Raw genomic sequence first — 23,059 nt, 5'->3', positions numbered from 1 at the left:
GTGGGCACGGGGCCCTGCTGCCCGGGGCCTGCCCAGCCTGGCCGTGTCCTCTCCTCCAGGAGTCGGGGAGGCTGGCCCCACTCCCTCAATGTGGCGGCCAGGGGCCCGGGCCCAGTGCCACCAGCCCGGACCCCAGGGTGCCGAGCTGCAGCAGAGACGCCCGCGGGGCCAGCCCCGCCCAGGGCCCAGGCACACCCACGGGCTGCTGCAGACCGGCGACACGGCCCAGACCGCCCAGGACCTGCGGCCAAAGGGAGACGGAGCCCAGCCATGTGGTCCATTTCTTTATTGAAGCCACTCGGACCCCACAGAGGGTGGTCCAGGGCCACCCCACGGTGCCCGCCCGGCCCGGCCCTGGGGCCAGGGCCCTGCAGCCGCCGGGCGTCTCACTCCGGGGTCCTGTTTCTGCCCCTAAAGGACCAGCGGATCTTGGACTTCTTGGACTTCTTCCTCTGGAGGTTTGGGGGAGGGGGTCCCTCAGGGCCACTGCTCCCCTCAGGACTCCTGCTCCCCTCCAGGCCGGCGCTCCCTGTTGGGCACACCCCACCCGGGCCCTCAGAGCCTGGAGACCACCAGGCCCTGAAGGAGCCCAGAGGCCCCGCCCTCCCCCACGGGGCCGCCAGCGCCTGCCTTTAGAGCACCCACCCACACAGGGCACCCCTCTCCCTGACCGGGGGCTCGCCCACTGCTTCTCAAACCCCTCAAGTGACGGGACTCACGCCCTTAGGGTGAGCCCGCCTGTCCTGCACGGATGCCCCGGCGGAGGCCCCCGCTGCCCCAGGAGGTCCACCCAGCACAGCCCCCTGGCCCCCAGGTACCCAGCTTCTGGATCATGCTCTCCATCATCTGGTCCTCCTCTTGCTCCCTGAAACGGAACGGGGGTCCTGAGGGACGGCTCGCTGGGGGTGGGCACGCCGGTCCCTCCTAGTCGGCCTACAGCCCAGCCCGGAGCGCGTCGGACGCCAGGCTTACCTGCCCTCTCCAGCAGACAAGCCACACCCCGGCCCCGCCCTCTCCCTCCCCGGCAGAGCCCCGCCCTCCCCCGGCAGAGCCCCGCCCTCCCCCGGCCCCGCCCCGCCCCCCGACAGGGCCCCGCCCTCCCTCCCTGGCAGGGCCCCGCCCTCCGCGGCCCCGCCCTCCCCCGGCCCCGCCCCTCCCCCCGACAGGGCCCCGCCCCCCCCGGCAGGGCCCCGCCCTCCCCCGGCCCCGCCCTCACCGGAGCCGGTCCTCATCCAGGCAGTCGACGATGTCGCTGCGGTGGTTCACCGTGCTCACGTACTGCTTCAGCAGATCCTCCTCCCGCTGCCGGTCCTGGGGTGACTTCAGCCCCTCTGCAGAGCAGCCTGCCGTCAGCGGGAGCCCCGCGGCCCCACCCCGCTCAGAGTGCAGAGTCCCCGCCCCTCAGGCGTCAGGCTCCGCCCTTGGAGGCGGGGCGTGGAGGAGGGGCGTGGCCCGCGCTGGGCTCTGGCAGCACCGACGGGACGAACGAATGACACGAATGACGAAGGAAACGGCCTGTCAGAGACTGAGTGCCGCGGCCCGCCCTGGGTCCCCGCGCCCGTGTTCACAGATGTGCCCACTGTGGGGGGGGGGGCTGGGGCTCAGGGCAGAGGCCCCGGGGCTCAGCCGGCGCTCCCTCCGCCACACTGACGTGCACCCCACGCGGGTCGGCGCTCACTTCCTGCCCCTGGCACGTAGTCAGCCCTCAGCCCTCACCACGGCTGGAGGGGCTGGGGGCTAGTCCTGTCCCCTCTGCAGGGGCCGAGGCCCTGGCACAGAGAGGGTGGGCGGCTCCGCCACAGACGCACAGCCCCGAAATGGGGGAGCTGAGACTCGACGGCAGGCTCCAGAGACGGGCACCCCAGCAGGGCCCTCGGCCTCTCCCACAGGCGGCCAGCAGGAAGGCGTCAGGAAGCCCTCCCCCCTGCCCAGCACTGGGCTGGGCTCCTGGCGGGAGGGCAGGGGGACGCACCCGGCATGGCCATCAGCTGGCGCAGCTCCTCCTCGAGGTCCAGCTGCTGCTCCTCCAGGTGCTGGTCCCTGGACCTGCCGAGGGGACAGGGTGAGCCGCCTCGCCCAGCCCGGTGGGGAGGCGGGGCCGTCGGGGCCGCGGGCAGCCTCTCACTTGTACATCAGCTCCGACTCCAGCCGCAGCAGCAGCTGCTTCTCGTGGATGAGCCGGAACCAGTCCACCATGAGCGCGTCCTCCGAGGCGTCTGTGGGGGGGAGGAGCCAGGGCTGCGTGTGGGTGGAGCAGAGCCCTGGGGGCAGAGCGGCCCAGGGCCAGGGGCCAGCGGCCAGGGCAGGACGGGGCAGGGCAGGGGGGCCGGCCACAGAGGGGGGCCGGATGTTGGGGCTGTGCGGGAGGGCGCAGCTCACCCCCCTCGGCCTCCCGCAGGCGCCTCTCCAGGTCCACGCCCCTGAGCTCCAGGACGTCCAGCTGCCGCTGGATCTGCTGCACCTGCCGCTGGATCTCCTCCTGGGGCACGTGGTCCGGGTGCAGCTGCAGGTGAGGGGCGGTGAGGGTGGTCCACGCCTTCAGGGGGCTGGCTCCCGGCCCAGAGCCCCCTCCCGCCTACTCACCCTGACCGGGGAGGCCGCTGCCCTGCCGGGTGCAGCGGGGGCGTCAGCCGGGCCCCGGGGTTTCCCTGCAGAAGAGGCGGGATGAGCGTCCTGGACCGGGGCCACCAGGCCCTAGGTGACTCAGACGTGCCCTGGACCCCGACAGCGGGGCTCCCCCAGCTCTGCCCCCGAGTCCCCTGGCCCCTCCCCACGTTCCCCTGGGCAGAGCTCACAGATCTGCAGACAGGTCCCAGTGCCGTCCCCACGGCCACCCTGGCCCCTGCCCTCCCCCAGGTCGGCTGCCCCCGCCAGCCGCCTGCCGGAGCAAACACCCGGGGGTCCCCAGCTCTTCGCTAGGAGGCGTGGGGCCTCTGTCCGTCCGCCCCCGCCCCCAGTGCCGGCCCGAAGCCTCCACAGCAGGGCCGCCAGCAGCTGCGTGGCGGAGGTGCCCCGTGTCCTTCCCTCTGGGCCCGGCGAGCTCCCGCCCATCCTTCAAGGCCCCACTGGACACCTCCTCCTCAGAGCGTCCCCTTCTTTTGCGCCCCAAAAGAGACGGGGGTGGCATCTCCGGGCGGACCTGGTCTGTCGTCAGGAGAAGGCTTCTCCCCGTCCTTCCCGCTCTGGGCTGGGCCTTCCTGCTGCCAGGGTTTGGGCTGAAGCCGGTCACCAGGGATGTCCAGGTCGGCAGGGACGAACAACTTCCTGGGGCGGCCCGGGGAGGGGGCCGGGGCTGCCGCGGGCGAGGGGCAGACGGTGCGTCAGGCAGCAGGACCGGCCACTTCCCCGTGGCTCCCCTGGGCTGGGGCCACCCACAAGGCGCGCTCCCTGTGCCCAGGGGGTGCCCCACTGGCCACGTCTACCCAGTGAGGGCAGCATCCTCGGTCCCACGGGGCCGGAGACCCGCTCAAGGTCACACAGGAAGTGGGCGGCTAGGCGTGGATGCCGGGGCGACCTCACGCTGGGAGGAGACTTGCCCCACCCCCCCCCACCCCCGCCCCGAGGGAGAGCAGACTCACAGGTGCACAGCCCTCACCTGGGAGGCTGGGCTGCGGGCCAGCGGGGCCCGGCGACCTGTCCAGCCGCACCGGGGTCAGGGTGATGCGGACACTGCCCTCGGCACTCCCGGGGACCTTCTGGGGGGCATCCCCTGCCCTCAGCTCCCTCGGGACCCGCGGCTGTACCAGCTCCGGGGCCCTGGATGGAAGGCAGGAGGCCAGCAGCCCTCAGCACAGACAGGCCAAGGCCCACATGCAGTGGGGAGGCAGGCCCCTCCCCAGGCCCCGGCCTGGGTCTGCACGGGTACCCGCTCCAGTACGGGGGGGGGGGGGGGCGGGTAACACACTCAGGGGGCACGGCCGGTGCCCACCCACCCACCCGGCCCAGGGCCCCGTGTGCACACAGGACCGCCACTCCTGTCCTGCGGCCGGCGGGGACTCAGCGCCCACCTGACCCTCCCGCCCCGGGCATGTCCTGTGTGCACTCTCTCCCTCGTTCCTAACCGCGTTGCCTGTGGGGAGCCGCCCCTCCCCCGCTGCCAAGCCCACGGGTGCATAGGGGTCCCAGCTGCGCGCCAGGGCCAGGCCTGCTGAGCACGCCCCTGTCCCTAGGCCACCGAGCCGGTTCACAGGTTCACACGTGCGAGGGCTCCAGGGGCCCTGGTGGACCCACCCAGCCGCCCAGCCTCCTGCCCCCCCCGCCCCCCCGATGCATGATGGGAACATGGCCCCGCGTCCCTCAGGCCCATGTGACCGACTGTCCCTGCGAGCCCGCTCCTGCTGCTCCGGCCGCCCCGCTGTGACGCGCCCACGTCCCTGCTGGCGGGCATGTCAATCCACCGGTCCACACAGGACCGCCGCTCACCTGTGAGCATCGGCTGAGCACCTACTGTGTGCAGGCCCTCTGCAGCCCCCCGACATGGGCTCCCGCCCGGCCTCAGGAGCACAAACCCGCGAGGCCCGCCCGCTCCTCACCTCTCGGCTGGGCTCCTCTTCTCCACGGGCCTCAGGCGGCCCCTCCACCCTGCCGGCCCCTCCTCCTGGCCTTCCGGGGTGCTGGCCCTTGGGCCTGGGTGGGGGGCAGGGAGACGGGTCACACTGGGGGGTTCCGGGGAGAGGGGGAGTCTGCTGGGAGAAGCTGGGCCCCACCCCATGCTCCTGCAGCCGGCCCACCCTCAGGCGCCCCCAGCGGCCGGGGTTATGGGAAGGGGCCCTGGCTGGGAGGTGGGCACAGGACTCCCAGCCCGGCCTCCTGTGCTGTGTGCGCCTGGGGGAGTCACGCCGCCTCTCTGGGCCTCAGCTTCCCCGCTGCCAAACAGGCCAGGGTGCCCAGGCGTGCCCCTGGACGCCGACCGTCCGTGAGTCTGAGGACCGTCTCTGGCACCCCGCGCCCCTCACTCGCCCCACATAAGGAGGGCTCTTACCCTGTGCCAGTGGGGCCTCTGGCTTCAGCCTGGAGCCAGCACCTGCCCCGCCGACCCCTGAGGGCACAGCTGAGCTCTTCCCGCCCCCCTGGGGCAGCGTGGGTGCCCCTGCGGTAGTGCTCCCACTCAGTGGGGCTGGTGGCGCCGTCTTTCCTGGGGGGCTGAGGGCACAGGGGGACGCTGAGAGTGGCAGCTCGGTGGGTGGCCTTGCTCGTGGCCCTTCGGCTCTGGGAAGGCCGCTTGGAGCAGGGGAGGGCCTGTGGGTGTGGGCGGGCATCAGGCACAGGTGGATCCAGGAGCCCCCTCCTACCATGACCCCCAGACGGCAGCCCCTCAGCCTCCCTGGGTGGCTGGTTCCCAACGCCCACCCCCTGAGGGAGGGCAGGCAGCCCCTCTGAGGGTGCAAGGGCAGTGGCGGACACCCACTCTGGCAGTGGCGCCCGTGGGTGCCTGACTTTGCTTCCCTGTTTACCTCTGGTGTGGGGCAAGGTTAAGGCTCCCCAGACACACCATGGATGGGGTGTGCAGGGAGGGCCCACACCCCAGTCCCTCCTTCCTCCACCTGTGCAGGGCAGCGGGCCAGCCCAGTCCCATAGCCGCACTGGGAAGCCCTAAACGGCAGGGGCTGGCCCAGGGGGGTCAGGCAGCCCTGAGCAGAGGGGCAGCGGGAGGCAGCGGGCCCACCTGGTGGGGCACCTCCTTCCTTGCCAGGTGAGTGGCGAGGGGAACGGTGTCCCACCACCTGGGTGCCCCCCCGCCCCCGGCAGCGCAGACCACAGTCCCATCCGGGCACAGGGTCTTTGCCACATGGTCAGGTCAGGGTGAGGTCGCCCTGGGCCCAGACAAGTGTCCTCGGAACAGGAGACGGGAGAGGAGGCTCACAGACACGCAGAGGGGAGACAGACACGCGACAACAGGACTGCAGAGCGGGGAGGACTCGACCGCCAGCCCAGGGACGCCGGGGCCCCGGGAGCTGGGCGAGCAGGAGGGGCCCTCCCCCGAGACACCCCCACCTCGCACTGGCCTCCGGGGCTGTGAGCAAGCCAGCGTCGGCGGGGCCGGCCGCCCAGGACGCTGGCGCGGAGACGCCCCCGCCCCCCCCCCCCCCCCCCCAGGACCGAGCCAGCTTCGTGTCCCGTGTGCAGAAGGCATGGGCAGGCTGGGACCTGGGCAGGGCAGGGGTGGCCCAGAGCCCCTCCCGGGCCAGACCGGTGACCCCCGGGCTACTCCAGCGGCTGCTTCCCCGGGTGAGAAGCGGGTGTCCTTGGAGGACAGAGCGTGTGCCCCTGGGGGCCCCCATGGTAGTGTCACTGTGCCTACACCCCCCCAGCATGCAGACAGCAGCTCACAGGGGTGGCTGTGTCCCCTGCCCGCCCCAACCCAGCCCCCAGACGCCCCTGCCTCCCTCTCCCACTTCCCAGACGAGGAAACTGAGTCTGGGGGGAGAAGCCAGGCAGGGCAGACACTGCACATCCCAGCACCCTGGCCTCGGAGGACCCCACTGGGTGGGCAGGGGCACCCCAGCCCTGTTCCCCCACGCACCTGCCCGGCGCTGGAGCACTGGCCTCGTCAAGCCTCGGGAGGGCCTTGCGGAGGCAGCTCAGCGCCTGCTCCCTGTGGCTGACCCCGGCGGGCGTGTCTGCTGCTGCTGGGGCCCTGCCTGCTGGCCCGGGGCTGGGCGGGGCTCCGGGTGTCTGCAGGAACCTCTCCCGGGCCTGCTGCGTCCTGGAGGCCTGTGGGGTCCAGGCCGGGGCACCCGCGGGGCCGGCGGACGCTGGGCTCGGACTGAGCTTCGTCTGGGGGGCTGAGGAGCCTTGCGTGGCCAGGCGAGGGTCTGGGGCACTCCGGGTCACAGCAGGACAGGGGCTCCCCGAGGGGACATGGGAGGGGGTGCTGGCTGGAGGGTTAGCCGCGGCGGGAACGAAGCCCTTGGCCGTGGAGTTGCCCACCACAAGCTCCCGGGCTGCGGGCCTGGCCCCTGGCCCTGCGTCTCTCCGCCCCCCTGCCTCCTGGGCCGTCTGTGGGGTGCTGAGGGGTTTGGAGTCCGTGGAGGCGGCCCCCAGCTGTCTGGGGGCTGGGCCGGGGGCCGTGGGGTGGTGGCTGGAACAGATGAAGACGCCCGGCTCCGCCGTGGTCCGGTAGGCCCCCGGGCGCAGCGTGTTGGAGCACTGCTTGCACCTGCGTGGGGGGGGGGAGGGGACCGGGGCCCCGCTGGCGTCACGCGGCCTGGGGGACACTCTCGGCTGTTCCCGTGTCCGTCCCCTCGACAGGCACCTCTGTCGCACTGTCAACCTTCGAGTCTCAGACCCCACCAAAGGCCCAGTGAGGGCTGCGGACGCCCCAGGAAGGGCCGTGCCCCCCACTCACGCATGCGGGCGCGCCCCACCTGAAGCAGCTCCGATGGTACAGCTTCCCGTCGGCCAGGTGCCGCTGCACCAGGTGCACGTGCTGGCCGCAGATCGCGCAGGTGCTGCTGACCCGGCCACCCGCCGAGGCCTGGCCCTGGGGAGGGACGGCAGCTGAGGGCTCTGAACACCCCCTCGGGCCCGTCCGGCTGGCCAGCAAGAAGGCCCCACTTCACAGAGGGGAGAGCCAAGGCCCCGGGGGCAGCCGGGGCTCACACCCAGGCCGGCTGGACGGCAGCCTGGCTCAAGGGGATGGGGGGAAGGCCTGGCTTTGCACCCCCAAAGTTCCCACCCCGGGGCACAGAGATCCAATCGGACTCCCAGGTCCCGGCTGAGAGCCGCCCCAGGCGCCTGGAGCCTGGTGTGCCAGCCCCGGGGCAGCAGGGGGCGCCCAAGTGCAAGTTACGGCCCCTGCCCGTCTGCACCTCCGGGAAGGGGGGACCCAGCTCGCCCTGCAGGGCCGGCCTGGGAGGGAAGGGCACACCCAGCCTTCTCCCCGGACCCCGTGGGAGAGGGCGCGGCCGGAGCTGAGAAACCCCCCGGAGCCCGGAAAGGTCTGCGTCCGAGGTCCCCGCTCAGCTTAGCCTCCCTGGGCCTCCGTTTCCCCCGTGCACAGTGCGGGGGGGCGGGGGGGGGATCGCAGCCCGACCCTGCGGGACTGAGGGGCCTCGGAAGCCGGTCCCCGGGGACTTCTGAGAACTGTCCGCTGAGGCCGTGCAGGGACTCAAGGGGACCCCCACCATCCCGGGCACAGGGGTCCAGGGGCCACGCTCAGCCGGCCCAGCCCCACTGGGTCCGAGCTGGTGGAAACCCAGAATGGGCGGCGGGGGGGGGGGGGGGGGGCGAAGGGCGGGGCTGGGGTGCTTACAGCCTTCAGTGGCGCTCCCTCTGCGCCCCCACCCTTCTGCTGGCCGGCGACGTTGGTGCTGATGGGAGACAGCGGCTGCCCCCGGGCCGGGGCCGGCTGGGGTGGGGCCTTCTTCCCCGAGGGCTCCTCCTCGGAATCGGACTGGGGCCTCTTGATGCCAGCCAGGCCCCCGACTGCGGGAGACACAGGGTCAGCGGGCCCGGCCCAGCCCCCACCCTGGCGCTGGAAGTGTCTGGGGGCCTGGAGCGGGGAGCAGGGGGCAGCGGGGGGAGGGGGGGCAGGGCAGAGCCTGCTGGCCGCCAGCACCCGCCCCGGCGGGGGCCCGGCCTCACCCCCGCCCTCTCGGCCTCTGTGGGGTCAGGAAAAAGGGACTTTTCTGTTTCCCCACAGAAAAGGGGTGGGAAGGCGGGGCTGGCCCGGAGCCCAGCGCGATTCCGGGGATTTCTAAGGCCTGCTGAGGAATGTGGGGAGAGAGGCTAAGAGCCAGGCTGGGACAGAGCCCCCCGGCCTGCCTCTTCCTGCCCACCGGTCCTGCAGGCCCTGGCCCAGGGCTGAAGGCCCGACTAATGGGGCGACAGCCGGAACTGGGCCCGGGAGCCTCCAGGGTCCTGAGGCAGGACCGGCAGGCAGACCCCCAGGGGTGCAGGCAGGGAGACCAAGGCCCGGAGGGTGCGGAGGAGGGAGAGGAGTGTCCGTTCAGTGGGTGGGGCGAGGGGGGCAGCAGACAGGGTGCTGCCCGGGCCACCGGGCAGAGCGGGGGCGGGGGGCGGCGAGGGGGTGCCGCTCACTGGGCGAGCGTCCGTGGAAGTAGTTGTAGTACTGGGACACGTAGGTCAGGATGCTCAGCCGGTCCGGCACCTTCAGGGCCACCATGTCCTCGGCGTCCAGCAGGGCCGGGATGCCCAGCTGCTCCTCCGCCACCAGGAAGGCCTTGGGGAGCGGGCGGTCAGCAGGCAGCGGGCAGGGGGACGCCACCGCCTCCCCGCCAACCAGGCCACCAGCCCCGCCCCCAGGAGGCACCAGAGGCAAGAACCCCACTGGGAGCCCAGAAAAGTCCGGGTCGAGGCTCCAGCTCAGCTCGGCCGGGAGGCCTCCCTGGGCCCCAGTTTCCCCGAGTGGGAGTCGCAGCCCGGCCAGGCGGGGCTGAAGGAGCGCGGGAACCGGTTCCCGTGGGCTCCCGCTCGGGCCCCCGGTGGGGGTGTAGGGACAGGGACAGTGCGGGGGGCAGGGACAGCGAGGGGTACACTCTGCCTCCTCTCACCAGACCGACCGCTGGGACGCGGGGCCGCCTCTGCAGAGAGGACACAGGCTGCCCGGCCCCGGGACGGCCCGCAGCGCGGCTGGAAGCAGCCTGTGCAGCCCCCTCCGGCCAGGGCTGAGCGGGTGGGCTGGGGGCGAGGTTCCCCACCCCCAGGTGAGGGGCGGTGATGGCCCACCCAGGACATGCCCTCCCAGAGCCACCTGTGGGCTGGCTGTGTTGTGGACGGCGGGATGGAGGGCCCAGCTACGCCCCGACCCGGGGAGAAGGGCCCCAGGTAGGCCTGGCTCTCAGGCTGCTCTGAGGAGCGGCGTGGGCAGGCTCAGGCGGCGGGGGAGCTCCCGGCGAGCCCAGCCTCCTCCAGGACCCCCGGGGCCGGCGGGCTGCGCGCAGGGCAGGGAGCAGGGGCTCACCAGCTTGTTGTTCTCGTAGACGTTTTCCTTCCTGAGGGCGTCGAAGTTTCTAGGAGATAAAATACGGGTGTGCAAAGCACTCAGACCCCAGGAAGCGGGGGCTGGAAGGGCCTCAGAGGTCATCCTGCCCGCCCCCCCACCGGGAAACTGAGCGGGCGTGTGGTTTTCCTGCCAAGGAGGGAGGCCCCGCAGCCGCGGGAGAGTGGGGCCGGCGGCACAGCGGCTCCGGCCGCCCCGGGGGCCTGGGCTCAGGGGGCCGGCACAGCCACGGCCCAGCCCTGCCAGGGCACAGCTCAGAGGGCTGCCCTCGAACCCCGCACCCGAGCCCCACACAGGAGGCCACGGCCCCAGTCCCGGGGGTGAGAGCACAGCAGGGCACGGACAGCGCCGGGCGGTGAGGGACGGGGCTCCACGCCCGCCCTGCCCCGGGCATCCGCGGGACCCCTGCTACCCCCATGGTCCCCGCACCCTGGGTGCTCACGCCCCACACGCTGCCAGCGCCCACCCCTCACAGACGAAGAAATGGAGACACAGAAAGGCTCCGTGGCCCACCTGCGGGCACGCGGCAGGGACGACGGAAGCCAAGCCGCGACCCCAGCGTCCAGAGGGCAGACCCTCACCCCAAACTGAGACTGTCAGAGCCCGGGTCCCCGTACACTGGACCACAGGACACAGGACGTGCCAGACACAGGGGCCCCAGAGCCACTGCAGGCCGCCCGGGGCCCTGGGCACCACGGCCCCTCTCGTGCCCGGGGGTGGTGCTCTGGGCAGAACGCACAGCTGGTCCCGGGCGGGCGGTCCCGGGCGGGCTGGCCAAACACTGGTCGGTCAGTGGGTCTGTCTGTCTGTGCGGCCGCGTTGCTGTCTGTGGGGCGTGGACAGCACCCTGCAGCTCCAGCGTGAACCGGAAGGTTCCAGAAGCCTCCAGCACGGGAGAGAGCACGTCTGACCCCGGAGGCCATGCTGTAGGCCCCAGGTGGCCTGTCACACGGAAGAGGAAACTGAGGCCGAGGCCCCGAGGTGCTGTGTCCGCCCCCCCTCCCCGGGCCCCCCGAGGCCCAGCCGCCGTTCATCAACCTGCAGGCTCTTCCGGAAACCGCCCCGTTTCCGCTCGGACCACCCCCCGGTAATGCGTTCCAGATGCTGAGACCACCCCACGAGCACAGAGGGCGCTTTGTGCGGGGGACCGGACGGTGGGCACGCTGGTCTCGGGCGGACGAGGGGCCGGAAGGAGCCGGAAGGAGCGTGAAGGGCATGCAAGGCCTTGTCCCCGCAGCCTGGGCAGCACCGCCCACGCTGGCTCCTCGCCCGCCACGCCCGTGGGCCCTCGGCCCCTCTGTCCTCGGCCTCCGGCCCCCCATCCCTTTGAACGCTCAGTCCCTTCTGCAGGCCTGCCCTGGGTCACCGGCGAGAGGGCAGGTCAACAAGTTCTGTTTTGTCTCCAAACACATGGGGGGAGGCCCTCGGCCCCTGCGTGGGCCTGCGGGTTCGGTCGGGGCTGCCAGCTGCCCTGCAGGGCCCTCTCCTCCCCGCGACCCAGGGTGAGGTCCTCGGAGCTCCAGGTGGGCCGGGGCCCCCACCAGGTGGGCCGGGGCCCCCACGAGGCCTGCCAGCCCCTGCCGAGCAGGCCAGAGGGGAGCAGGGCAGAGGCTGCAGAGCTGCCATTCTGCTGAAGTTCAAGGACCCCAGCCCCTGGGGGCCCAGTTCAAGCTGCTCCTGGGCGCTCGAGGCCTGCACACGGGGCCTGACACCCGGCCCCTCCCGGACCGGGCGCCCCACGTAGTCCCGAGTGGACGGTCAGGCCGGGGCTCACGTCCCTCCCTGCGTGAGGTCCAGGGCTGCCCCGCCAACCCCTTCGGAGAGCGCCGAGCAGCGACCGGCCCGGCCCCGGGAAGTCCGACCGACCGGACCCGACCGGCTCTCTGCCAGCGGGGACCCCGGTGGGACGGGCTGGGCCGCGCCCCCTGCAGAAAACCTTTTGGAGTCCTCACCCCTGGGACCCCAGAAGGCACCCTGACTTGGAAGCAGGGTCTCCGCAGAGGGGATCGACTGCAGCGAGGCCCCGATCCAGGAAGCGTCTTTGTCAACAGGGAGGCCGGTGCACAGAGGTGTTCCCTGAGGGAAGGCGGCCACCCTCGCGCCCAGGACGGAGGCCCCAGGGGGACCCGGCCGGCGACACCGGACCCTGGCCAGGAGCGGATCCACGGCTGCCATTGGAGCACCCACTCTATGGGCCCGGAGGACAGACCCCGGCTCTGGCTGGCCCCCGGGGAGGCAGCCATGCTGGGCCACAGGTTCTGGTCCTCTGAGGTCCCTGCCACGGGGCCAGCACACAGCCGGCGCTCCCTATGTGCGCGCTGAGCGGGTCTCCGGCAGCGGCCCACTGGCTCTCCCGCCACCCGCCAGGGGGTGGCCCCGCAGGGTCAGCATAACCTGGTGCAGGGGCCCCCTCGGCTCACACCTCTGGCCCCGGCCTGCTTCCCGGGCCCCGACTGGCCAGGGCTGCTGACCTCAGGCTGCAGCCTCCTGCCCCCTCTACCTGGGGGCTCCAGGGAAAGTGTGCCCCCTCCAAATTCCTGACGAGCTGACCTCATGCTGTTTATTTCCTGGAACCAAATGCAGCCGTTGGGGGGTGGGGGGCTGTGGGCCCAGGGCGGACAGGAGGGAAAGCCGTTGGAGGAGCACCTCCCGCATCTGGAGTTAATCCTGCCGGGAAGGGGGACAGAGGGGGCGGGGCGGCCCCAGGCAGGGCTGGCTCCCAGGCCCCACCTGGTACCTGGTGGGCAGGGGAGAGGCCTCCCCTCCCGGCCTGCACTGAGCCCCAGGCCTGGCCCAGAGCTGGGTGCAGCTGGCAGGACTTGGCCCTGGGGCTGCCTCTGGCTCGGGAGGCAGGGCAGTGGCAGGGCACCAGGCCCTGAGCTGTCCCCAAGGAGTCGGGCCTGCAGCCCCTCCTGTGTCCATCCTGAAGACTGTACCCGGAAGGCTGGGCGGCTGGCCCTCAGGCCGGGGAACAGAAGGCTTCTGTCCCCCGGCAGCTTCCTGCTGACCTCGCGCAGGAGGGCGGCGGGCCTGGCCCAGCGCGGGGGGAGCTGTGGGGGGGGGAACGGAGCCGCCTCTGAGCTCCTGGGTGGGAGCCCCTGGGCGAGCCTCTCCTGACCCCCAGCGGTGGGCGTGTCCGGACTAGCGGTCAGGGAGCCACCCCTGCCGCTGGCCCTGGGCCCCGACACCCGCCCTCCCTCCGGGCAGGGAGGCCCGGGAAGCTCTCAGCCCACGTTCTGACACCCCACAGGGGCCAGCTGTCCGCAGCTGCTGCAAGTGACCCCTCCTTGACTGCCCCCTCCCTCGCTGGCCCGGGGACACTGCCTGGTGCCGGGAAGGGCTCCTGCCCCTCCTCCCGCCCGTCCTGGAGACTCCGTGCCTCCTGGTCAGGCCCTAAGGTGGAGGAGCAGAAGAAGCAGCTCCAGCCCAACAGGTTTACCGCCGGGAGGCTTGTGTTGGGCACTACCGCGCACCTGGCAGCTCACCTGGCAGCTCACCAATGTCCCCAGGGAGGCCCACCTGCAGGAGACCTACAGCTGCCAGGTGCGCACGGCCCACCTCCCAAGGATGGATTCGCCCACACACGCCAGGGTCCCCGAGCAGCCACCCAAGGGCCTCCCGGGCAGGGCTGCGTGAGCACAGCTGGCACTGGGCCGGCGGGCAGAGACGCCGCCATCCCCACCTGGCTGGCTCGGTGCCCAGCGGCTCCTCACAGCTGCGCTCCCTCCGCCTCGGGCCAAGAGGAAACGGGCTCCCCCAGAGCAGGAAGGGCTGAGACGAGACAAGGGAAGGGGACCCGGAGACAGGACGTCCACCTCCCGTGGCCGGAGGGTCTGCCCGGGGCGACGTGAGGGGTGGTCTCCCCCTGTGCCGCCCCTCACTGCGCCCTTCTCTTCCTGGGCCTCTGGGGCCGCAGGCAGCTCAGAGCGTCCCGGGGGGACGCCCCCCACCCAGCCTCCAGGGGCACTGCCAGTCCAGAGCGGAGGAGGGGTGTTTAAGGCACCAAGGGGGGCGCCACAGAGGGCACCGGACCCCTGGGGACCCACAGGCCCGGGCGCGCACCCCCATCACACCTGCCCCCGTCGACAGGGTCTGCAGAGCCCCTGCCGCGCCCCCCAGGTGGGGCCCGCACTCTGTCCTGGGCTGCCCTGACCGAGGACCCCGCGCTGGGTGGCCGAACACCACACACGTCCACCCCCACCCCGTTCGGGGGGCCGGACATCCTCCGACAGAGTGACCGAGTGTCACAGGGCGCGCCCCCTGCAAAGGCCCTGGGGCGGGTTTTGCTCCCGGCCCCGCCCAGCCTCAGGTGGCTCCAGGCCCCCTAGGCTTGTGGTTGCATCACCCCGATATCACCTCCACGGTCACACAGCTCCCGCCCCACCTCCCTCCTCATTCACACCTGCACTGCCCCTGCTTTCTGGCGCCCCCCCCCCCCACGAGCTCCCCACGCCACACCTCCCAGCACAAGCCCTGAGCTGTGGACTTCCAGCCTCGCCGACACCTGCGGGCCACCTCACAGGTGCCAGATGAGGTTCCCGCCCCGGGGACGTCCCCACCCTCTGGAGATGAAAGTCCAGGAGGCAGATGGGCCACGGCCCAGTTGGCAGTGAGATAACGCGGTGCCCCGTGCGACCGGGGTCAGGGGGCAGGCCCCTCGCCGAGCCCCGCCCTCGGCCCTCTCTGGGGCAGCCTGGCGCGTCCGCTCATCCCCGTGGGCAGCCGGTCTCTGGGCCTGGACTGTCCCGGCCTGGGACGGGGCGAAGGCCCGTGTGCAGCAGCCGGCGCCCGGCACCCCGCCGGCGCTCAACACTGGGAGGTGAACGGCAGCTTGGCACCTGCCTGTGCCCGCTCACGGGCGTGCCCCCGCGTGCCGCCCGGGCTCCCCCGCAGGCGGCGCCCACTGGGGCCGGCGCACGTGCACACGCACAGAGACACGGGGCCTCTGGCCGCAGCACAGCGGGGGCGGAGGGAAGCTCCCGGGGCCCAGGAGAGCCCCAAGTCTCGGTCACACCGTGCCATCGCCCCAAGGCCACGAATCCTGCAGACAAGGGCAGCACCCTCCTCTCCTCTTGCGGACTTCTCCCGCTGGCCCCGTCCAGGCCGCCCGGCTCCGTCCCCGCCGGCCTTACCCTGCATGCACACCGGTGGCCTCGGCCTGCCAGCCTCGGCTCCCGACCCCTCTCCCGGCCTCCACATCCCCAGCCCACCCCGCCCACCCCGGTGGCAGCCTGCACGTCCCAGGAGAACGCCTTCAGCATCGTGCGTGGTCTTCCCCAGAAGGCACCTGAGTGGCTGGCGCGAACCAGGGCCTCCCTGCACCGGGCTCTGTCTCGGCAAGCCAGACCCCGGTCACGGCCGAAGGGTGGGTGCTGAGTGAATAATGGACGCACGGGTCCAGGCTGGGGACAAGACCTGGCAACAAGTACGGGCCGGCCAGCCTCCCAGCCGCGACTCCAAGACCGTCCTCAGGCTGGATGACCTGGAGGCGTCCGCTGCCCACCTCCCGGGCACCGAAGGGCGGGGACTGCCTCCGCCTCACCCCCCTGCCGCCTCAAGGAGCAGGAGCCCCACGGGAGGTGAGAGGGTCCGCGCTTCCTGCTCAGCGCTGGCCCCGCCCCCCCCAGAGCTGGGGGGCGGGCAGAACCACACACGAAGCCCCCAGTGCCCCCCACCCCTGTGCTGGTGGACAGGCCCCGGGGAGACGGCGCCCAAGGGGCGGCTGTGGCGGGAGCGCCCGGGACGCGGGCCTGAGTCACCGCCTGACTAAGCCAGCGGGGGCGCCGGATGTCTGGCTCCCTCCCAGCTCCACTTGGCGGACGGGCAAACTGAGGCCGCGGGGCCGCGTCCAGGGCCCGGCGAGCTCCCGCGGGGTCGCGTGCTGGCCGCGCGGGACACTCACAGGAGGTCGGGCCGGTGGCGGTGCAGGATGGCGCAGAAGGCCAGGCCGTCGCGGAACGACGTGGTCATGTTGGTGATGCTCACGTCCCGGTAGCCCTCACACTGCTGCCGACACCACTGCTGCAGCGCCTTGATGGCGGCCATGCGGACGGCGTCCCGTGGGCACGGGAAGTCCGAGCCCGGAGCCTGGAGGACGAAGAACCGCTGCGGCGCAGCCCGCGGGAGAGAAGCCGGCAGGAGTGCACCCCAGCCCGCCCGCCCGACACCGCCCCCTCCTGGCCCCGCCCCCCAGGCCCCTCACTGGCTCTGGCCTCAGTCAGATCCCGCCCCACCCTCAGGCCCCGCCCCTTCTAGACCTCGGGCCCGCCCACCCAGGCTCCGCACTGGCTCCGGCCTCGATCCAGCCCCGCCTCTCCCCCTCTAGCCCCGCCCCTGTGGACTTCGGCCCGGTCCCAGCGAGGCTGCGGTCTCGTCCAAGCCCCGCCACCTTCGGATCGAGACCCGCCCCGCCCACCAGGGCCGTTGCGCCGCCTCCTCCCCTTGCAGCCTCCCGCCGGGGCTCCGAGGAACGAGCGCCCGGGGTCCGGCCTCCGCGCTCTCTCCGGGGGAGGAGCCGTTCTTTTCAGTTTCCCTCCACGCCACCGCCACCACCACCGCTCTCACGGAGAAGTGGGAGACCGAGGCTTGCCCAGGGCCACATGCCTGGGAGCGCGCCCTCCACCCCCTGCGAGAGCGCAACTCCCCGGACATTCCTCGTCGCGGTTTTCGTGCCCGCGGGGGTGCCGGGCAGGGCAGGGTTTCCTCCCAACTTGCAGAAGAGGCACCTGAGGCAGGAGCAGGGGCGGGTGCCCACAGGGAGTCCCCCCTCCTGGAGCCGGCCCCCTTGGCTGCTTCTGGGGCCCAGGCCCTCCCCGGGGTGGCCTGGGGTGGCGATCTCTTCTGTTTCCCAATGTCCCACTTTAAACATCTGCGGCGCCAGCCAGTCAGGAAAAGCACCACTTAAGGGCCCTCTATTATCCAGGCAGCTCCCTGCACACTGTTCCCACAGAGCCCTGCCTGCAGCCACATGGACAGCCAGCCAGAAACACGGACAGCCAGCCAGAAACATGGACACCAGAGGTGCGAGAGAACCCTGCCCTCCTGGTCGCCCGCCCCAGGGCTTGTCCGGACAAGGCCCGCAAGAAGGAAGGAAGGTGTTTGCCCCAGAGCAGCCCCTGGCAGGGAGACAGCGTGGCTTCTGTGTGACCCCCCGAAGGAGCAGACACTGAGGCCATCCAGCCTAGAGCCAGCGCGTGGCGTCCTGGCTCCTTCCTGTGGCGGGGCCCTGTGGTGTGGCCACCCGGCAGCCCCAGTGGTAGTGAAGCCTATGCACAGATGGTGAGCTCCCCGTCCCAGGGGGCATGCAAGCCAGTGCTTGAGGGGGAGCCCTGTGACCTGGGACGCTTGCTGGCCATGGCTTCTGCGCACACCTGTGGGGGCACTCCCAGCACAAGGACAAAGGGCGTTGTGTGCCAGTTCAGCCAGGCCGCTGGCTGCTCCCGGAACAGGAACCAGCTGGCTTTTCCTGACCCCAGAGTGGCAGTTAGGAGAACTAGAAAAGCCAGTGAGGAAGGGAAGGCTGCCCTGGGCAAGATACCCCCACCGGTCACTGTCCACGCGGCCTGCCCTGGGGACCACAACTGGGGAGGCGGCATTTGTGGCCTGACCCCACCAGCACCTCACACAGCACTTCTTCGGTCCACCCACTTCTCTGCCCACCCCCATCTCTGCCCCAGCTCCCTCGGCTCCCTCCTCCCGCTGGTCACCACAGTCACACACCCCCAGGCGCTGGGGACCAGGCCCTGCCCTGCTAGGCCAGCACTCGGAACACAGTCTGGGGCCTTATCACGCCTTCCGGCCTTTATTGCCCCCACGCTCCCTGGACTCACCCTCCTGGCACTGCCCCTCCCAGCCTCAGTCCGGCCCATCCAGCCAGCTCTCAGCCACTCCTCGCCACTCGAGACCCAAAGCCCTCCCCACCCACAGCCAGCGCACAGGGTCCCTGCCAGGTGCCCCCTCCCTCTCGCTGCGGGTCCCGCAGGAAACCGACCCCTGTCCCGCCGTGGCCACCTCCCCACCCTCCGCGGTGCAGCCTGGATCTGAGCAGGAGCCTTCGGGGCTCCGCCTCCGCCTCGCGGCCCAGCCTCCCGTCCGCACAGAGCCGGCGACGCCAGGAATGAGAGCGTGCCGCCCACTCGGCCCTTCCCCCGGCCCCGCTCACACGCCGCGGAAGCACAGGCGTTGTGACGGGCCCCTCAAAGCCCTCCGTCCTGCCCGTCCCTGTCTCCTCCCCCACGACCGAGCCCACGGACACCCGCGTCTCTGCCTCAGGGCCTTGGCACTCCCTCCTTCCTCTGCCGGGACCCAGCTTCCCAGCCTCCCCTGCACGCGGGTGCGGCCGTGTGCTGAGCTCCTGCCCGTGGGGGTGTCTCTCGCACCTCCAGATCCTCCGCTTCTCCTCCACTGGCTGGGTGCAAAGGATGCACCAGACACTGGGGACACGGATGGGGAAGGGCCTGGACCCCATGGGGTCTGGTGGAGGCCCCCCAGGGCCAGGGGCAGCTGCGGGGCCTCTGGACGAGTGAGGAGCGTGGGCCGAGCTCAGCCGCTGGGGCCTGGGGCCTGGGGCCTGTCACAGCAGCTAGACCCCATCCCCCGCTCACTGCTGCACATGCCTGGGGCAGTGCTGAGGGGATGGACGCGGGGCCGCTGGACGGCAGAGGCACCCCTGTGGGGGCCCAGAGGCCAGGGGTGGCTTCCCTGAGCAGGAGCCCGAGCACGGAGACGGGAAGCCCGGGAGGGACTGGACTGGTCCGAGGAGAGGGAAGGGCTCCCCGGGCCGGGGACTCCGGGCGGCAGGTGCGGGTGGCGGCGGAGGCAGCCCGTGCAGGGGCAGCGGTAGCAGTGGGTGGGGCCCCGGGCCCAGCCACGCCCCTTCCAGCCTCTCCGTCAGCTTTCAGGCCCTTTTTCTTTTCTTTTTTCTTTCTTAAGATTTCATTTATGTATTTGTAGAGAGGGGGGAGGGAGGGAGATAGAGAGGAAGACATCAGTGTGTGGCTGCCTCTAGCGTGCCCCCTTCTGGGGTCCTGGGCCCGTTTTCTCACTGAAACCTCCAGCTGCCCTTGGAAAGTGAGCTCAGCCGACCTGGTCTGCAGCTCGGGAAAGCAGGCCCCACGCACAGAGGGGACCCCCTGACCAGCCAGGCGGGGCCAGGACCGAGGGGCCGGTGTCGTGCCGATGGCCACGCTCCGCCTGCATCCGGGTCCAGGCCAGCGGTAGCAGCGTCCTCCTCTCCTGCTGCCAGCAGGGCCCCCACCCCGGTGAGGACGGAAGAAGGGGGACTCAGCCACAGGGCTGGCAGGACCAGTGCCGGGGTCCAGAGCGGGCAGGGCCGGAGGCACCACACACTCCCGTCCAGAAGCCCCTCCACCCCAGGGAGCAGCCACCCCACACAGCGGCTCCCACACCAACTGCCTGTGGAGCCCACGCGGCAGCAGCCTGTCACCGACGGGAGCCCCGCAGAGGTGGGGCTCACGCCAATGGCATGGCTCGGGGCCAGACGCTGGCTGGGCTAGGACCCCACTGAAGGCCCCCCACCCTGTTTGCAGTCTGAGGGCCCCCCAGGCCTATGGGGGATTCGGGCCCCTGCCTGGCCTGCCGCTACCGACCGCAGCTGCGGGGGGCAGAACGGCCACGGGAGGGTCCTCCACCCGGTCCCCAAGGCCACCCACAGCGCGCCTGGGGACCCAGGCGGGAGAGGGAGCTGCCCGCTATGACGCCCCGTTTCTAGGGAGGGGCCCTCGGGTCGTCCATCAGGCCGCACGTATGACACCCGCCGCCGCAGGCGTGTTACCAGCAGGCGCACAGGGTGCGCCGTGGACAGTGCGTGTGCTCCGAAGCCGTTCTCAACCCCGCTCCCCTCCGGGCCCCGGGAGAGCCCGTGGGCCAGGGCCGCGCCAGGGCTGGTGGGCTGCTTCCCGCGGCCCGATCTCGCGTCTCATTATGAACGGCTCTGCCGGCCACGGCGGCGACTCTTACACTTCCGTCTACTTTATTATTGATGGCTTCCCCGCGCCGTGCCAGCCCGACGTCGCACACGGCGCGTCATAAATATTTGATCCGGCATCTATAGTCCGCCATTTATCATTTATAACGGGTTACAGAAACATTATAAAACATTTACCGCCGATTTATAGATCATTTTTGGCTGCCATGGCGGTGTGTTATAGATACATTATTAATCCCCACGCTGCTACAGGGGCCCCTTGTAGCGGGGCCCGGCCCCCCGGCTCCTGGCCAACCGTGTGCAGGGCTGGCGGGGGTGGCTGGGGCCCGGCCCTGCCTCTGGTCGCTGGGTGTCCCCGGCCAGACATGGCACCTCTCTGTTTGCTGCGGGCCAGTGACGGCTGCCCTCCCCAGAGCTCGCCCCTGCTCCCCTCTGAGCCTGGCCGACCCCCAGGCCGGACTCTGTGCCGGTGGAACAGGGGCTGTGGGCCCCCCACCCGCTGACAACAGCCGAGGCCCCCACTGCAGGCTGGTGTGCGTCCCCACCTGGAAGGCTCCTCCCCGTCCTCCCAGGCCCCCTCGACGTCCCCCCCCTCTGCACAGCCCTCCCTGCCGTGGCCGGTGGGGTGCGACTGCAGGTCCCCCCCCCCGCCGGGGACCCCACCTGGGCCAGGCGCCGGGACTCTGGGCCGGGCGGGGCGTGCTCCGGGTGAGGGAGCTGGACTTTCGGCTCTGCCTGCCCGACCTCTCCAGAGTGAAGGGCAGGCCGGCCCGGCCAAGGCCTCAGGCCACACCCTCGTGTGCCAACACCTGAAATGACCCCGCCTCTGCTGCCCCGGGCTAACTGGGTCAGAGCTGTAACCTGCTCTGGGGAAGGACACAGGTGGGGTGTGGGGCGGGGGCTGGTCCTGGGCCAGGACCCCGAAGGAGCTTCGCCCTGTGTGACCTTGGACAACAACCACCCCCCAGGGTGAAAGTGGGGGCACTGCCCCTGGGGAGCCCTCATTGGGGGAGACCCAGGACCCTAATGCCCCAGCTGCCTGCCGTTGTTGGCTGCCTGGCTGAAGTGTTTGAAGGTCAGGACCCACCCCTTCCCAGAACTGAAAATAAAACCAAAAGGTGTTCCTTATGAGGCTGTAAGGAAACAGATGAGCTCATCACCACGGCAACGCCTCCCCTGGCCCCACCTCTCCCACCTGGCCTCAGCCCAGGGCCCTCCCGTCTCCAGCGGAGGGGGCTGCGAGGACTGGGGCTGGACCCCCGAGGAGCCACTGGGGCCCTTGGAGATCCCTGTGGCGGGAGCTCACAGCCACACTCACCCCTGGAGCTCGCTGACCCCCGAGCACATGGGCAGGGACCCACTCTCGGGGACCCTATAGTGTCCTCCCCTCCCGCTGGCCCCTACGCCCCGTGCCTCTGTGGGAAGTAGCCACGGTGAGGAGCCCAGGGGGCTCTGAGGGCAGCCAGGGCGACAGATCCCAGCCGGACTGCGGCCACGGGTCCAGCTGGGGGCAGCGGCCTCGGCCAACCTGCACACCCCTGCTTCCACAGGCCACGCCCCCAGGCCCCACCCAGCGCGGAGCTCCTCTGTCCAGACTGGTTCAGGGGCCGCCCAGGGGCAGGTGTGTCCATCCTGACGGTCGGCCCCCACCAGGCGGGTGCGGGGTGAGCGCACCACCTCCTGGGGAGAGGGAAGCCGAGGCCGGGAGGAGGAGGGGGCGCCCGAGTGGGCCCTGTCCTGGCCCACCGCCCACCTCCCCTGCCCCCTTCCCAACGTGCAGACCCTCGCCTGCCTCCCAGGACTCGGGGAGCAGCCCCAGGGAGCCCGGGCTGGAGGGCGGGGTGGACACAGGCGGAGCCACAGGGCCTGACCCCCCGTGCCCGCCCAGGTCTGGGCCCTGGGCTGCTGGGACAGGACCCCTCCCGGCCTGGTGTGAGTGACCCACCCGCAGGGAGAGCACACAGAGCTGAGGGGCAAGGTGGCACCCGGCCCCAAGAGGCAGGAAGCCCTCCTGGAGGAGGCGCCCTGGGAGCTGCAAGCCCGCCCAGGTCGGTGGGACAAAGGCCCACACTCAGGCTGGGGAGGCTGCTGGGCCGCCGGGGTCAGGAGTGGGTGAGGGACACAGGGCAGGGACCTGCTGTAGCAGCCGGAGCAGCCCTGGGTGCTTGCCCTTGGTGCCCTGAGGCCGGGGTGAGGTGTCAGGACGCCCGGGGGCCACACCTGCTAGAGGCCCTCTGGGCCCTCGGTCACGGCTGCTCCCTCCCCTGCCCCAGGCACACCGCCACCCAGGGCCTGGGAGGTGCCTGCACCCGTCCTGGTGCCTCCTGGCTGCTCTGCACAGCCGCAGGCCCCAGGCCTGGGCTGGGTGCATGTGCCTGGGGGTTGGGAGCCACTTCGCCACAGCACCCCAGCTCTCGCAACTCAGCTCTGCCCTGCACCCCTGGGGCCTCGGCACCCCCATTCGTGAAGGGGCAGTGACAGGCTCCGGAGCAGCTCCCAGGGGCCAGCCCAGCCCGCCCCCGCTGCTGGGCTAGTGCAGCCCTGCTGTCCCCCGCTGCCTGCCCCCGACACAGCCCCACCACGGCCAGAGGGCCTCTCCAGTGCCCCCCACACGGCACAGTGCCAGCCGTGTGGCCCCCGCAGGTGCTGCCAGACTCAGCACCCCCCATGGGGCCCTGCGCCCAGCCACCCGCCCACTCCGGAGCTCGCGCTCTGGCCCCGCCCTCCTCTGCCGCGCGCCGGAAGTGCCCGCGCGGCGCTTCCGCAGGTGGCGCAGGCCCGACGCTGGCGGGACCAGGCGGCAAGGGGTCCAGCAGCCCCTCACACCCACGTCCCGGGTCGCGTTCCCAGCCGACCACGGAAACAACCGCCCACCTCCCGGTGGCCCCGGGTGAGGCAGCGGCACTTCGGGGCACGTGAGTGTCCCAGCGGCTGTCACCCACGCCCAGGCGGGCGGCGCAGGGGGGCTGTGTAAGCGGTGTGATGCAAAGGGGCGTTCTGCACGAGGCGGCTCCCGGCAGCCCGGCAGGGTGGGGGTGCCCCTGAGCTAGGCCCTGTGGGCCCCTCCCCAGGGCTGACGATAATCAGCCCACTCAGGGGGCCCAGGGCCAACAGGAAGGGTTTGGACACAGGGGTTGTTGTGCAGGTGA

General features: G+C 71.7%; 1 protein-coding gene across 1 annotated transcript; it reads right to left on the bottom strand.

Moving 5' to 3' along the window:
* Positions 1 to 268: 268 nt before the first annotated feature.
* Positions 269 to 16,127, bottom strand: MICALL2 (MICAL like 2). Its single transcript, XM_036013645.1, has 17 exons — positions 15,867 to 16,127; positions 9,926 to 9,974; positions 9,043 to 9,184; positions 8,255 to 8,427; positions 7,368 to 7,483; positions 6,524 to 7,159; positions 4,982 to 5,238; positions 4,533 to 4,626; positions 3,596 to 3,756; positions 3,140 to 3,322; positions 2,584 to 2,648; positions 2,380 to 2,503; positions 2,126 to 2,216; positions 1,973 to 2,046; positions 1,217 to 1,331; positions 818 to 865; positions 269 to 459 (listed from the first exon to the last, which is right to left on the bottom strand). Exons 1-17 carry the CDS (start codon positions 16,007 to 16,009, stop codon positions 387 to 389), a joined length of 2,544 nt encoding a protein of 847 aa, XP_035869538.1. The 5' UTR covers positions 16,010 to 16,127; the 3' UTR covers positions 269 to 386.
* Positions 16,128 to 23,059: the final 6,932 nt, after the last annotated feature.

This window comes from Phyllostomus discolor, chromosome 13 (genome assembly GCF_004126475.2).
Source record: "Phyllostomus discolor isolate MPI-MPIP mPhyDis1 chromosome 13, mPhyDis1.pri.v3, whole genome shotgun sequence".
In the NCBI taxonomy this organism is placed as follows: Eukaryota; Metazoa; Chordata; class Mammalia; order Chiroptera; family Phyllostomidae; genus Phyllostomus; species Phyllostomus discolor.
The sequence above is the reverse complement of the archived record's forward strand: the minus strand, read 5'-3'. Positions and strand labels throughout refer to the sequence as shown.